The sequence below is a fragment of the Anomalospiza imberbis genome, chromosome Z (assembly GCF_031753505.1).
Source record: "Anomalospiza imberbis isolate Cuckoo-Finch-1a 21T00152 chromosome Z, ASM3175350v1, whole genome shotgun sequence".
NCBI classification, from domain to species: domain Eukaryota; kingdom Metazoa; phylum Chordata; class Aves; order Passeriformes; family Viduidae; genus Anomalospiza; species Anomalospiza imberbis.
The window spans coordinates 25556241-25571577 of record NC_089721.1 but is presented as its reverse complement, the minus strand read 5'-3'; the positions used below and the strand labels follow the sequence as shown (position 1 = coordinate 25571577).

The following is a 15337-nucleotide window of genomic DNA, read 5'->3' as shown; positions in this document are numbered from 1 at the left end:
GGGTTGGACTATGTAAGGAACTTTCCTTACAAATAACTTCTGTTTTGAACTGTTAATCAATGCACGCAGGTGACTGAAAGCAACCACAGAAAAACCGCAGCTGAAATGCAAAGAATAAATTTATTCATTACCTCACTAAGTGGAGGATCCTGAAACAAGGCCAGGCAGCAGAGACACGAGTGAGGGCACGAGCACCATCAGGCTCAGTCCAATCCTAGCAGGCAGCGGGGCTGCTGCTGTGCCCGTTTATCCAGGGCCTGAGCACACGTAGTTTAGCACCATGCTGTGATCTCCCTGTGCTCTTTATGGTCCCTGCTTTGATCTCTCTCCCAGCTGGGAGCTGAAGCATGTCTGGGATACGGCCTACAAGTCTCTGAAAAAACTTATGTTATCTCTACACAGAAATTCTTCTTCTCCAAACAGAGGATAAACAACAGTAGATTTAATATATGGTTTCCCACACAGTTTATTCTCTAGGCCTTGGCATTCCCAGCTTGACTGAATCCACCATCTTCCTTGTAGTTCTTCCCCTTTTAACCCTTTCTTCTGAACACAAACAGAACTTATATCACTTTTTGTTCAAGTGTTTTCATAGCTGTTTTCATTTTGAATCACATAATAAAACATCTCTGACTCTACTCTTCATAATTCCTTCCACTCTTCTCCCCCCTTCAAGGTCACCTGCCAACACTTGGGAATCACACTGAGCTGATCTACTTGTAGCTCCATGGGTATAACCCAGTCAGAACACAGGATTTCTCTGAAATCTTGTTCAGTTTTGAGCTGTGAATTGAAATGAAGCCATTTTTAAAAGGAAAAAATTGTGAAGGCGCTCTTCTTGGATAAAAGATAGGACTGCATTCTGCTCTGGTAACATAGCAGCCATACTTGGCAAGGGCTATGCATTAGCCTTCAGACAAACTATAGCAGCAGGATGAAAATATTGCAGGCATTTTGACTTTAAATTTCTTTTTCAATGTGCTATATATCTAATTAAAACCCTTTTCAAGGACAGAAACTCAGTTACTTCTTATGACAGAGTGTATAAAATATCTATTCGCTTCACAATATAGTGTGTATAAAATAAACAGTAAACAAAATATAATCCCAAAATATCATCCAGTCGTATTTTTTATCCTGTGTTTAAAATCCTCATATTAATGTATATAAAGATACTGTGCATATTTATATGTGCACAGAGAATGGCTGAAACTTGTGCTTTATATATATTATTATGAAGTTCAGCCTAATTGCGAGATTGCATTATTTCTTATAGCTTTCATATAGCTTCTTGTTTGTAAATGCAAAGAATTCTTCAGTCATCTGCAGCTGATGTTTACTGTCAAATTGCTGATACAGGAGCCTCATCTCTACCTCATGGCCTGTACTAGTTAATAAGTGCTCTTCAGCTCAGCAAATGTATGCACAGGTGTGTGCATGTACTCATGCTCCAACTGTTTAACTTGATTGACATTAAGTATTTTGGAAAAACTTTATCATGGCTCTCTCAGTGGAATCAGAAAATCCCGAGCAGATGCTGATCCTTCAGATGAGGCTGCTGGGGAAGGGACATAGAAAGTTGTACAGGCATGCTTAGTCTTATTTTCGACATCAAGGCACAGTATGTAGCTGTCTTCATCCCCTTCTCTCTGGGCCAGCCAGAGCCATCTGATTAATCGGCTCAGGCTTAGCTAATTACTGTACTGAGGAGCTGTGTTCAGTGAGATGTGATCTTGACCAAATTCATAAACGGGCTCCATAGGGAGCCTTGGCAATGGCAGGCACTTGCCTTTTTTAATGTGTGGCACACAAAGCAGTTTAATTCTATGATAAACCACCCTCACAATCAGGAATTAAAATACTTTGTAGCACTCAGTACTGCATACACATGCATATCTGTACACGGACAAAGTAATAGTCTCTTATCTTTTAATCACTTTTTCTCTTCCTCCACATCTCTAATATAACTATTCCTCTAAATTTTTTCCAACACTATTTGGAATAATACAAAACATTTACAAAATAATAATAAAAACCAGGAAACAATATATTTTTTTCTGAGATACCTTATTTAGGTCTGTCATAATTTTTTTTGTCATGCTTTATGTCATCCCTTAGGACTAGTGGCTCTTCTGGCTATCTGAGAAAACAGTAAAGAAAATCACTTTTCTGTAAGCTTAGAAAACATCTAGAGAACCTAATGAAAATACAGAAATCAGCACAGCAACAGAAACCTCCAATTTCATCAGTATTATGTGCTGAGGTTGACAGCACAAGACTATTTCTGCAGGATATAAATACATAGCTAAAGGGCATGATGATTTATTTTTAAAATAACCAAACCACAAAAATATGAGGCACAAACTTTAAAATGTTGGGGAAATTATTAGATTGGACAAATTCTCTACTTCTGTGTTTGATTTCAGCTTTAATAGAGTTATTTTTCTTCTTAGTTGCTCGTAGAGTGCTGTGGTTTGGATTTAGCATGAGAATAATGTTGGTAACCCGCTGAGGTTTTCGTTGCTCCTCAGTAGTGCCTACCTTAAGCAAGGACTTTTCATCTTCCCGTGCTCTGCCAGCCAGCAGGTGCACAAGAAGCTGGGAGAGTCTGCTCAGCCAGGACAGCTGACCCAAACTGGCCAATTTTGGGCCATGTTATACTGTACCATGAAAATCATACCCAATATATAATCCATGGGGAGTTTATCATAAGAGAGAGGCAGTCATTGCTGGGGGATGGATTTGGACATCAGTGTGTACTGAGCAACTTTATTATGCATTGCTTTTCTCTCTTGGGTTTTATTCCTCTCTCACTCTCACTCTCTTCTGTACATTGTTAAACCCTTATGTTTGCTTCTCTGTATTAGGAGTACGTGAAAGAGCCAGCTTTTAACAGTGATCTCTTTGGTCCACTATCAGTTTCCAGCTGGTTTATTCTTCTGCTTAGTCACTTACATATCATTGGAAGAGTTTTTCCCTTTAGCTTAAATACTGTATTATGTTTAACTTCTCTTTTTTTCTTTTCTTTAGTACTGCTTTTTTTCATGTGACTCCCAAAATTACTTCTTCTGTTACGCTATGGCCACTGTGCCCTTTCCTATAACAACTGTTTATGTGCAGCCTGAAACAAGTTTATGGTGAATAGGCTTCAGGTGCTTCCAGCTGCTTCTCCTATCAGATGTATACAGATGCTGTTCCTTCATGTTGCCAAGTGGTCAAGTTTGTGGACAAGTGTTCCTTTTCTTTGGAAAAGACTTGGGCACTGCTGCCTCACCAGCAAGTTTTGTGAGAGCTAATCTTATTAGCAGAAGCGGGTCAGATGCCTTTGGTGACAGACAATAATGGATAGCTGTGGTTGCTGATGGGGCTGACTGGTGCTAGGATGCTCCTGGGTCTGCACATCCCCTGGTCCATTGGCCTTTCCTGCAGCAGATCTCTGAGGAAAGACAGAATTGTGTACAGTATGCTGATAGTGTTCTGTTGGAGGAAACAAGAGGCCCCATGATAGAGTTGCAGTTTCTTTCACAAGCTAATCTAATAGTATTATGTTAATCTCTTTCTGTTGGATTAGTGTAATTTTAAAAAGGGAAGTAGTCAAACAAATAGTAAAAGTAGTTGAATCTCAGTACAATGTGTTTTCAGAGTTGTGTACTGAATATCAAAATTTTAAATAGAAGAAAAATACCTGCATGTCAGAAACATACCAAGGCATCTTATTACTCTGATGGCAATTTAATTCCTTTTCCTTACTCCTATTTCCTGCTCCCATTAAATTTTGGAATGCAGTCTTCAGAAGATGGCATGGAAAATTGCCCCATTCTTGACCTATTATGGCAATAACTGCTAGAAAATTTGTCCCTGGGAGTTACTTGACCAACTCTGTGTCCAGCTTAGAACTCTTTTACCAGGTTCTTGGAGCAAGAGTTTCACTCCTCAGAGAACATACTACCTGGGAAGAGCTGGTGCAGATGGCTGGAAGTGGGAAAGAATACAGGGTATCTGCTGCCTCTAATCACTGTCATCATCCTTGTGGAAAAAAATGAAAGTACTCTTGAGTTTTCCCTTTGATTCTAAACTAAATGTCTTTGTATTCAAAACTTGCCTTAATTCATGCTGATGAGTAGCTCTTTTGTGATCTCACTAAACAAGGAGCAATAAAGGTTGACATATAGGGACTTTACTGGTGCTTCCATCCCCTATCTGCATAACTTTTGCTTATACGTATATTTATTGTAAAGGGCAGCGTGTCTCATGATGTAAAAAGGATGCAGAAATGTCATGATTAGGTAATGGGTTGTTCTGAAGTGAGTCTGAAAAATCACTGGATGTGGGTGTATGCCAAGTGTCCCACAAAGAGTAGGTTTAGGGTAGTAATTAAGGGCTGGTGGAGTTAAGGATTACAAGATCAAAAAACAAATTACTATTATTAGCAGAACTATTTGTTCTTACATCAAGCTGTCATCCTGCCTTGCTGTTTAACCTGATCCTGCTACGTAGAAAAAGATTATGTCGGATGCTTTATTAAGTGTGAATTTGTGATTTACTTCAGGGAGAGGGTGCAGGGTGATTAGTGTAATTTTCTTCTTAAATAGTAGTCATTTTTTTTACTCCATGCACTTTGAATCAAACCTACAAAAGCAAGGAAACTTAAAAAAACTAAAGGACTTTTCTGGCTTTGAAGATGCTGTATGAATGCTGAATCTGAAAATGTAGGGTCTGTGGGAAGATATTGCTGGATATTCTATGAATGTTATGTTTGCAAAGCTGATTTATATCAGCTTGTCTCTGCAGTTCTGCAAGGGGAAGCCCAGTAAATACCTTTTGATTTACACATCTCCTCTGCTTTTAAAACAGGAGTTTAGAGAGAGTTTTAAAATGGTGTGGCTTAGGGATCCCAGGCATGAAACAGCCCCTTTGATTGCAGCTAAAGTGTGATCTGCATGTACAGCGTTTAATTACAAACAGCTAATTGTGCAGTTGTGTGCTGAATAAATACCACAACGGCAACAATAAGAAGGTTACTTGGTGTATAACCGGCACTTATTCAAGATACTTATTAGTTGATAACCTTCTTACAGGCTTGAGCATTGTCAAGGATTTTTGGAAGTTCACCTCCTATTAAAATGTGGATGAGACCAATCTTTAAAGTCATGTGTTTTAAACAATGTATTGGACTTCTGATAACACTTTTATATTGAATAGTAATAGATCAGGGCATCCTTCCAAGAGGTTGTTGTGGACAGAGAAAATAGTGAACGACTGAAAAAATAAATAGCATATCTCAGGAGAGAGGAGATCTACTTGTCTCATTTAGCCCCCTTTGTTCCAGGATGTCAACCTCATGCTGTAACATCATAGTTGACCCATTGCCAAAATAAGATTAAACAGTCTTAGCCTTAAAGGCATTGGAAACATGAAGTAGCTTTGGGGAATGATGTAATTCAAATATGCATAATACTATGTAAAAATCATTATGTCAGTAAAGCACAAACAACTCCTAATCCCCACCAACTTTTATAATTAAATCTTCTTGGATATCAGAATATATTGTATGTCTTTGTAGTTCAGATTTATGTTTTTCCTTTTTTACTCCAGAGCTAATGTTAGATGTAATTTTGGTTTTAATATTATATTTTGGGAGTTGTTGTTTCTGGGTTTGTTTAATTTGCATTGTAGGGATTGTGTAGGGATTGCAGGGGGGTTGGGGTGAGGGTGGGTAGAGGGGAGGGTTGTTTCTTTTTTTTTTGTTAGTTTTGTTGATTTTCCATAGTGAAGCAATAGCTTTTGCTAAACCTATAGGCTGAGCATTGATAAGAAAGTGGTTAGCCATGCAGCATTCAAGCCTGTGGATGATAAGCAGAAATATTTTTCTTCCTCTATCAGGCATTTTAGACTTCTAGCCTGAAAGCCAGCCAGGTGGTCAAAAGAAAAACAGCAGCTTTTGACTTCCTTGTGATCCATGAGCTTAAGTAACTGTTTGGAGTTGTGATGATGTCTGCATCTGTCTTCTACTCCACTTTATTGTTTCTCTGAAACTGTGAATTTTCTGCAAAACTGACTGCTTTTTAAATAAATATTTGTATCTCTGTGGAGATGTGCATGCTGTGGGGGAGAGTGTGAGACAATCACTCGCTTTATTCACTGGAAGCAAGAGCCAGAAAGGCTGTGTTTTCAATTCAACAGTGCAAATACCTCTACTCTGGCAGTGCATATTGCTCAGACCTTGGAGAGCAAACTCAGTTTTTGTGAAATTGGACTGAACTGGGCAGAGAAGGCTGATGATGTTAGGATGTCTGTCTAGCTCTCTGCTGTCAGTTTAGGATGACACAGGTATTCCAGAGGTCTATGCTTTCTCTTTCAGTCGCACATGAAAGTCTTACATGTCAAAGAGCATCTCGGATAACACTAGCAGGCCAAGTCCAGGCAAGTGAAGCAGGTCTTCCAGCCTGTGTGTGATGAAGAAGAGGATATGATGTGGTCTGAAGCACTGCTCTGTCCACTGCAGTTTATAATAATAATGTGGAGGTCCTTGTATGGAAATCTGATCCTTGAAAACTTTGTGCAGAATTGGGGATGGTGGCATTTAAGGCAAAGTCATTTTTCAAGCAATATAACATCTTCTCACAAGTTCATGAATTGATTTCATTGAACAATGAAGAATGAAACTTGAATGGTGATCATAATACTGAAACAAATCAAAACCTCAACTTAAGAACTGTTGTCTTAAGATTTCTCTCAAAGTTTACTTCTCTCACTACCTGTGGCTACATTCAAAGATTTCCCAGATGGTGGTGGCTACTCTAGAGTGTCTTTCTAAGAGTTCACATGAGAGGTCCTGTCTTTGCCCTGCCCTTCCAAGAGTGACAGTCATTTAGTCTTGCCCAACTGCATGTCCCAGGTCAAGACAGTGTGTCACTCAGGGTGCTATGTGGGATCAGCATAGTAATTGTGGCATGAAATGTGTAGCTCTGAGTGCTATATGGCTGTTCAAGTAGTGAAACCTATGAGGGCTAGCTCTGATTTAATTGCTGTTCTAAATCTGCTTTAGAGAACAGATCTTCAGTTAACAGGGTAGGCTAACTTCAAAAAATCTTCTCTTTAGTATCATTCTGTAATTCTATGATTCCATCATATAGTGAAAAAAGCAGTGAAAATTTCCGGAGAATCCTCAACAAGAAATTAGGGAAACTAAAAGAAAAACACTTCTAGAGATCCTATTCTTTCTTTGAATCAACATTAGACTCCTGGAGATTTCTGATCTGGATCGGTGTGTACATCTAGCAGCAGCAGGCTTGTACATCAATGATTGTGTGCTACCATCAGCAGCTACCTGGAGTTCCTTCTGGTTTGTAATACAAACACAGGTTTTGTTTCTCAGTGCCTTGGTACTTTTCTCATCTTCAAACTTGTACTTAACAAGATGAGTAATTCTTGATACTACTGTATTTAGTCAGCACTTTAAAAATCCAAAGCAGTGTCATGAAACCGAATTTTGTTTTAAAAACTTTTTTAAAAACAAACTTGAGGATAGAATATATATAGAATAAAGTGAATATTGACAAAACGTGTAGATTGTAAGAAACTACAAATTGTCCCAACTGCAGAACAAAGAAAAAATATTCAACAAGAATATGAGAGGAGAAATCCAGAAACCACTACTTTTGCCCAGTAATCCCCAGTGCACATATTTGTCAAAAATCCAGTGGTCCTCACTGATAAGGTATTACCTTTTACTTACTGATGTGCTGAAATGTGTACATTTGTGTGATGCAGAAGCTATATCTTAAATTACTTTTTCTGCCTCTTCTGGGTTTTCTTCAGGTGTTATTCTAGATGGCATAAGAAGCAGTTACATACTTAGGTCAAGTAGAGTTAAAAGCTGATTTCTCCCACCACAGTAACCAGGCAACTCTTAGCTCTGAATTGTCTTGAACTGAACCCTTGTTCTCTCTTTGTTTTTTAGTGGGCAGTTTGCTGTAGTGAAAAAATGCCGTGAGAAAAGTACTGGTCAGCAGTTTGCAGCAAAATTCATCAAGAAAAGGAGAACGAAATCCAGCCGCCGTGGAGTGAGCCGAGAAGATATCGAACGAGAAGTTGGCATACTGAAAGAGATTCGGCATCCTAATGTGATTACGCTTCATGATGTCTATGAGAACAAAACAGATGTTATTCTTATTCTGGAGCTGTAAGTAACTCTATAGACCCATGGACCAGTGGGAGAATATTTGTTTCTTTGTTTTTTAAAAACAGACACTTTGAGAATTGCAGTGATTTAATGGAAGTTCCTTATCACCCCAAAAGAAAATAGGTAATAGCCTTAAAAATTTTCATTTCTTAGTCAGTATTATAGTTTCCTGATTTCCACACATATTTTTCACTCTGAATGCACTACAAAGTTTGTTTTTTTTTATCAGCATATTTAGGATTTCTTTTTTCTGCTTTTTTACTTCAATCTCTGTTGATGTTATGAATCCAAATGAAGAGCCTGGAACTAAATATACTGATTTGAAGATCAGAGCACAAGAAAATAGAGATTCTAAGTGGGAGATTAGGTTAGCAATTTTTACTGTGTTTTGTGTTAGTGTAAAGTGGCCTCAGTGAATGCTTTTTGTCATTTTCTAACCCACATAAAAAAGAACTGAATTTTCCCAGTTCTCTCTTATTGAAATGAAAACTGAACTTCCACACTGTTTCATACTGGTTTAGTTCCCAATTTTTCATCCAATATCATTGCTAATTGAGCTAAATATGTCAGCAGAAACTACTTCTGCATTTTTTGAAGTCTGGCTTCCATTTCCTCAAAGACTGCAAGTGTAGGAGTTAAGCATTAGTCACCTGTTAAGAATTTGTCAGTTTGTCAGTGGTGCTGCTGGAATGTGCATATCTTTACATAGATGGCATGCCTGGCACTTTTTATTGCCATACCTGATCGGGATCAGTTAACCATACTCTACAGTAAGAAATTAATGCATGCAGAAGACTTGGTATACCAGAATCTTGGGCAGCACTTTGTATTTTCTTTGTATTGGCTGTTCCTGTGGTTTTTCTATGTAGGTTTGTCTTCCTGTTTACTAGCTTTGATAAATGGTATTTCCACTTTATAAAGATACTTCAGTGTTGCATGGTTTCAGTAACATGTAGATTTACAGTATAGATTTAAAAAGAAAACTGAGAAGTAGCTTTTTGAAGTTCCATTTTTTTCTATGTTCTATATATGCATGATACTACTTTCTTATGTTTATGCAAACATATTTTTACACTTCTAGTCCAACATGTGATATTTTATTATAATAGCTGTAGTCTGGCTTGGTTTTTTAGTTCCAGTTGTATATGCTTGCATTAGTTTGCCAAGTGTGGGTAATTTTCCAAACTAAATCATCATCCTGTATAAAGCAAAAGTTCTTTATATCCTTACTATTTCTGGGTTTTGTTCAGAATTCTTTGAAGTGTGATGTGAATAAGCAGCAAAATTAGTGTGATGCTTCCTCCTCTCCCCACTTGCTAACTCTCATGTTCTCTTGCTCTACAACCTTACTGTCAGGATATTGTTGCTTCTGCAGCTCCTTCTGCTCTGGAATCTGTCCAATTGAATTCAGGCTAGTGTCTACACTTGAAAGCTGTGAGAGAGACTTGGTAATCATGGCAGTGGTAGGAGGAATGGGACTACTCCACCCACCCCCGCTTTGCACATGGACTAGGAGCTCTTTTGGCAGCAAGGTTGCTCTGTGTGTGTCAGTGTGTAACCACCACTGTCCATTGAGCAGAAGAATCACAATCTGCATATTTCATAAGCTTGATGGCATGAAGCTCAGCAAATTATTTGTATTGCAATTTAGGTAATTATTTTGTGAGGTGAGCAATCCCTATATAGTTTCAATCGGAATTTTTTTTTTTTTCACTTTTCCAAACTGCTTTGTGAATCTTTCAATTGAAGTAGTGCTATTTTGGATATCACAAAGGTAATGCATTTACTTATTTAGACAGTCAAAGAGGAAAAGATGATGCTGGCAATCCCTTTGTAAACTTGAATATGCTAATTGCTACAGAGTTTTGTAGTTCTCAAAATCACTGTGATGTTACATAAAGCTATTGAATAGACAGGATTGTCATTTTAATTGAATGCTTAGACATTAAATATGTTATCCTTTTCTCTAACATTCTGATATTCACATTTTGCCTAGGGACCTACCCTCTTGACAGTCTTTTTTCTTACAGAACAATTTAATACAAACAGAAATAAAGCTGAAATCACATTAAATAACCTGTTTTCTATCTTCAGAACCTACCCTAAGTGTCCATTTTCCATTTTGATTAGAACATAATATATTTCCTGGCACTTGCATTCTGTTCTGACTACAATAATGAGGCAGTATAGCACACAGAGACGCAATTTTGTATAATTGAGTAACAGCAGCTGCCCTTTTGTTGCCATATGTCAACATGCACAGTCCCAGGGCAACAGGGTCTACAGCCTGTTCACTATTGATTTTTATTTTCTGCTTCAGCAAGAGGGTTGCTGTATTGCATAGAGCCTCCTAAACATTTTTCTGCCGTACATATTGGCAGTTTCTCAGAGGTGAGCAATTGACTGAACAAGGGGGAAGGACATTAAATTGAAAGATAGTAGACTCAGATTTGATATTACTAAGAAATTCTTAACTGTGAGGGTAGTGAGGCACTGGAACAGGTTGCCCAGAGAAGTTCTGGATCTCCATTCCTGGAAGAGCTCAAAGCCAGGTTGGATGGGTCTCTGAGCAACTTGGTCTAGTGGTAGGTGACCCTGCCCACGGCAGGGTAGTTGGAGCTTGGTGATCTTTAATGTCCCTTCCAACATTAACCATTCTCTGATTCTATTCAAGGTCATGATTTTTATGCAGGAATATGTGGGCAGTTGGTTAATTATGGCACTGGCCAAGTAGGTCCTCACAACACTGAGTACAAACCAGAGCTACTTTATCCACATAGATGTTTGGGAATTTTTCTTTGAACAACCTTATATAAGGAAACTGATTTACCAAAAAAAACCAAAGTTCTATGAAACTTAATTTATGAAACTTTTAAAACCAAATCTGTCCTTAAAAGATTCAGCAGCGATGCACAAGCATGAAATATCCTTGAAGAACTTTATTTTGTTGTAATCTTTTGGTATATTTAGAACATTCAGATGTATTTTCATAACTCTAGGTCTTAGTGACAAATATCTCCTTTCTTGGCTTGGAAATAACCTTTTAAATTTCCACTCTGTGGACTCTTTCATTATCTTGAAAGGAATGTTATGCATATTACACACAAAGTGGAAGCCACTGTCTTTTCCTCGTCTAACTTAAAACCTTAATTATTTTACTTTTTTTTGCTTTTATCACACAAATAATTGAATTACTCATAATTTCATAGTATATTTCTCTATCCAGCTGCAGCTATTAGAGTCTGTTATATGTTAGCTATATTAAGCTATTTCTAGTGAGCTCTGCTGAAGCCATCATTTTTTTAGACTTCACAGACTAGAAAACACAGATGTCTCTGCACAGTGATAATTATTTTCTTTCTTCAAGCATGTTTTGTACCTACTTGGTTCCCCTTTTTCTGGCCTTGGATGCATAATTTCTCTCTTCCATTTTATTTTCTCTTTCACTTTATTATGTCTTTATTTAGACTGCAGACATAAAATATATTTCGTTTGTGGTTCTTTGTGGAGCCTTGGTTATGATTTCTTGCTGCAACACAAAAAAATAAGTATTTTCATCCTATATTGTACAGTAATTCCTTAGAATTCACAAAAGCAATACAGGTGGTCTCTTTTTTAAAAATGGCTTGATAGCAATACCTGACTCTAACTTGGCAGCTGTGGATGGAGTTAGGTATTCATACATTTCTCTGCATTAAACATAACTTAATTTCTGAATTTGAAATCTTAATTTAAGATGGTTAGCTTTTGTAGCATGGTTCTGAGTGACGATTTTCTGTTTTATAAATTTTTTAAAAATAAAAAGCTTTGAAAGCATTAGAAGCATTTGTGTGTTAAATACTAGGATTTATGCTTCATTTGAATGCATAAACTTTCTTTTAGACTTAGTCCTGTGCCTCACACTGTCTCTGACTTTCTACTTTGGTGGTAGCTTCATATTATTAATCAAAACAGAACAGTACAAGAAGAGGATGATACATCCTTGTATAAAAATTTATAACAATTTCATTAGTTGATCATTGAAGACCAATTAAGAGCAAGTAACTATGAACTCTTTAAATTCCTCTTCTATCTTATTGGGGCTTTAATTTAACTTTTTACAGTTATTCTCTGGAAGAGAGTTAAAGCCTATCTTCCAGAGAAGCTTGAAGTCTTCAGAGGGCTTCCTTAATTTTGAGTTGTCTTTTGGTAGAAATACCTCTGAGATTTTTGTTAATTTTACACATAAGTAAATAAGAAAGTTATTATCAAGTGGCTTTGCACTGAAATTTGAGAGAAGGATTAAATATTTGGTGCTTCTGGCAAGTAGCAGGCAGTTAGCAAACCCGGTGACACTAATTTGTAGCTCTTGTGCCACCTTTGGATTTCAAAATCCTAAAATCCATGCCCACAGAGAGATGCACAGAGAATATGTAGACAGGTTAGAACAAAGGCTTGACAAGGCTGACAGTACAGGCTCTAGAGCTGGTATGACTCTTGCCACACAGTGAACAGGTCTTAAAGGGAGAATTGGTTTCCATGTGCTGCAGTCCCTGAGCAAAATCATTGCCTCTTTAGTTTATTAAACCTGAATGCTCCTCATATATTAAATTTGAAGGTTGTAGATGAGATCAAAATACTAAGGGCCAAGGTAACCACCTGCTGTATCCAGACTCTGGGCACTTCAGGAACTTCAGTCATGAAAACCTAAATACCAATGGTATTTGAGCACAAAAAAGATTCACAGGAGTGTTTGTGCCCCCTCCCACCCACCCCCCCTTAGTGGGACTTAACTGCTTAAATTATAGTCCAGGTTTTGGTGCATGTGTTCTAGCTGGCCATTGAGGCCAATGCTTCTTGTTCAGTATAACTGAAGAATTTAGGCACACTAAGGAGAAGATTTCATGATAGTTGATGTCTCTAATAGAAGCTGGACAATTGAAAATGAAAAGGCGTGGTCATTTTTCGGTAGCTAGATAAGGACAAGTTGAAGTGCAATGTTGTTCAGCCAGTAGGTAATTTAATAAGCTAGCAGCCCTGTTCTGCTGTTTCAAAATGTTTGGTACAGTTTGTGCTTCTGAGGATTGGGTTGGTAACTCCACGATTCATTAAGGCAGTGAAATGAAGTGGATGCAAACCCCCTTACTCTTTCATGAAACAGAAGTAATAATATATGAGTCTAGTCTTGGGCTTAAAACTGCATGACTGGATGTCCTACAAGATGCATTTGACCACAGAATCCCTAGGGAAAACATTTTTTTTACAAATTGACAGAATAAATGTTTGGACTAGAGAAGAATTAGATAATTTATCAAATTGCATCTGTTTTAAAATTGGAATAAATTGATGGCATGCTTCTTTAACTCAGTTTATGTTGTTTTGAAATCTAAGCAAGATAAATGTTTCTTCAAGGGGTTTGGGCCTAGATTTTAGGGCTCATTTATAGCTTTTAAAATTCATTAGAAATCCTTTGGTAAGCCTAGATTTTAGGGCTCATTTATAGATTTTAAAATTCATTAGAAATCCTTAGGTAATCATTAATTATCATTTAGGTGCTATTGCATAATAAGCAGTGTGATCATAGCATATGACTGAGTCATTATGAGGTGACCATGCTGACTTTGAAGGTTAATTGATTCTAAGTTCCCTGAGTAGGTTCCCATAATAACTTCCTCTGAGATCTGGCGACAGTTCTGTTTCGTAGTTAAGAAAGCCTGGCAACTTGCAAAAGCACTGTACAGAAATCCGTTTTCCATGGGTGTGATGTATTTTATTTCCCAGAGGGAGGTGTGTGGGTTGCAATCACATCTGTCAACCTTCCTTTGGGAAGGCTGGCACATGCTTTTACCACTATTGCATTTTGTAAGAAAGAACGCAGTCAGCTGAAAGCTTTAATTTACTTCTCTCATTTCACTTCTGCCTAGAAGTATCAGTGAAATAACACATACCAGCTTTTCTCTTAGTGAAAATATTTATACAAAATACTTCTAAACACATGTGCTCTACTACTTTAAAACAATATTAAAAGTTGTGTTATAATGATGAAATAGATTTTCCCAGCCCTTGTGACTTTCTGTGTTATAACATGGTCAATAATGCATTAGAATTAGGTGGAATTAAGATGTGACTGCCACAAAGCACAAGCTCTTATTTTATTGAACATGATGTTTGAACAGCATATTATGACTTCAAAATTATTACTAAATTTAAATGTAAACAAAAAGGTTTTATACAGGAACATTAATTAATTAAAGCTTTAGAGGGAAACATTATGTGAAGTTTAACAAGGAGGCTTTGCAGCTATAAAGGAATATAGCTGTGACTTCACTTGTAATCACGTTTCACTGTCATTAGGTTGCTGTCCATCCTTTACATACTGGCATTTTGGCATTTAGAGTTGTCTTGGGGCACAGAACTAACTGATCAGGAAGCTCTCTGGTAATTCCTACCAGCAAATTGAGAAACTGAATAGAGAGAAGCCCTGCATTTCTTGTGGATACCAGGTAGAGATACTCCGAAGTCCTCTACAGGAAGATGCACTAGTGCTTGGTGAACTTCTTGCCTCTGCTCCCTTCAGGAAGCATCTTTATCCAGTTGGTGGTTGGGGGCAGCAGTCTTTTACATGTTGGTTGTGTGGGCCCCTCTGTAGAGGCCCAAAGGCAGGCTGGGAGCCAGTTTGTGTGGCTTGGGAAACCCACACAGTGGTCTGGTTTCAGTCAAATTTCAGCAGACTGTTTGTGCATCAGCATCCCCAAAGCCAATTTAGAAACAGGGGCCCATGGTAATGGAGGTGGAAACAGTGTACTTCTTGGTAGATGATGATGTTCATAAAGACCAGTCAGAAGGGCTGGTGTATGAAATTACCCGTGCTTTCTTCTTTAGATTAACACCGCTTCTCTGTGTGAGATGGGATATCCACATTGCTGGAATCTCTCCTTGCTTTCTGGCTCCACTTTTGAAGGTGACTCTGGTTTACTAAGACATGCAGTGTTTATTCTTTGTGGAACTCTTTTACACTGGCTGAGGCACAGGACTAGACTCAACAAACCAACAGCATTTTAGGAGACTTGTGAAGGCTGCAATAGCTTACACAGCCAGTCTCTTTACTGGCTTCTTCTAACCCATTTCTTCATCTGTGATATCTGGAAACCTAGTCAAGATCATCTAGTTATT

At 37.8% G+C, this 15337-nt stretch overlaps 1 protein-coding gene and 1 long non-coding RNA gene across 4 annotated transcripts in view; both read left to right on the top strand.

Moving 5' to 3' along the window:
- DAPK1 (death associated protein kinase 1) overlaps window positions 1-15337 on the top strand; it is an 85503-nt gene that overhangs the window by 31968 nt on the left and 38198 nt on the right. For all 3 annotated transcript variants that reach the window (XM_068175805.1, XM_068175804.1, XM_068175806.1), the window contains one exon: window positions 7964-8185. In XM_068175805.1, the coding sequence (XP_068031906.1) occupies window positions 7964-8185 (222 nt within the window). The remainder of the gene's footprint in view (window positions 1-7963; window positions 8186-15337) is intronic.
- Window positions 9411-14077, top strand: LOC137464608 (uncharacterized). The gene is made up of 2 exons (XR_010994306.1): window positions 9411-13637; window positions 13695-14077. It is a non-coding gene; the product is annotated as an uncharacterized lncRNA (long non-coding RNA).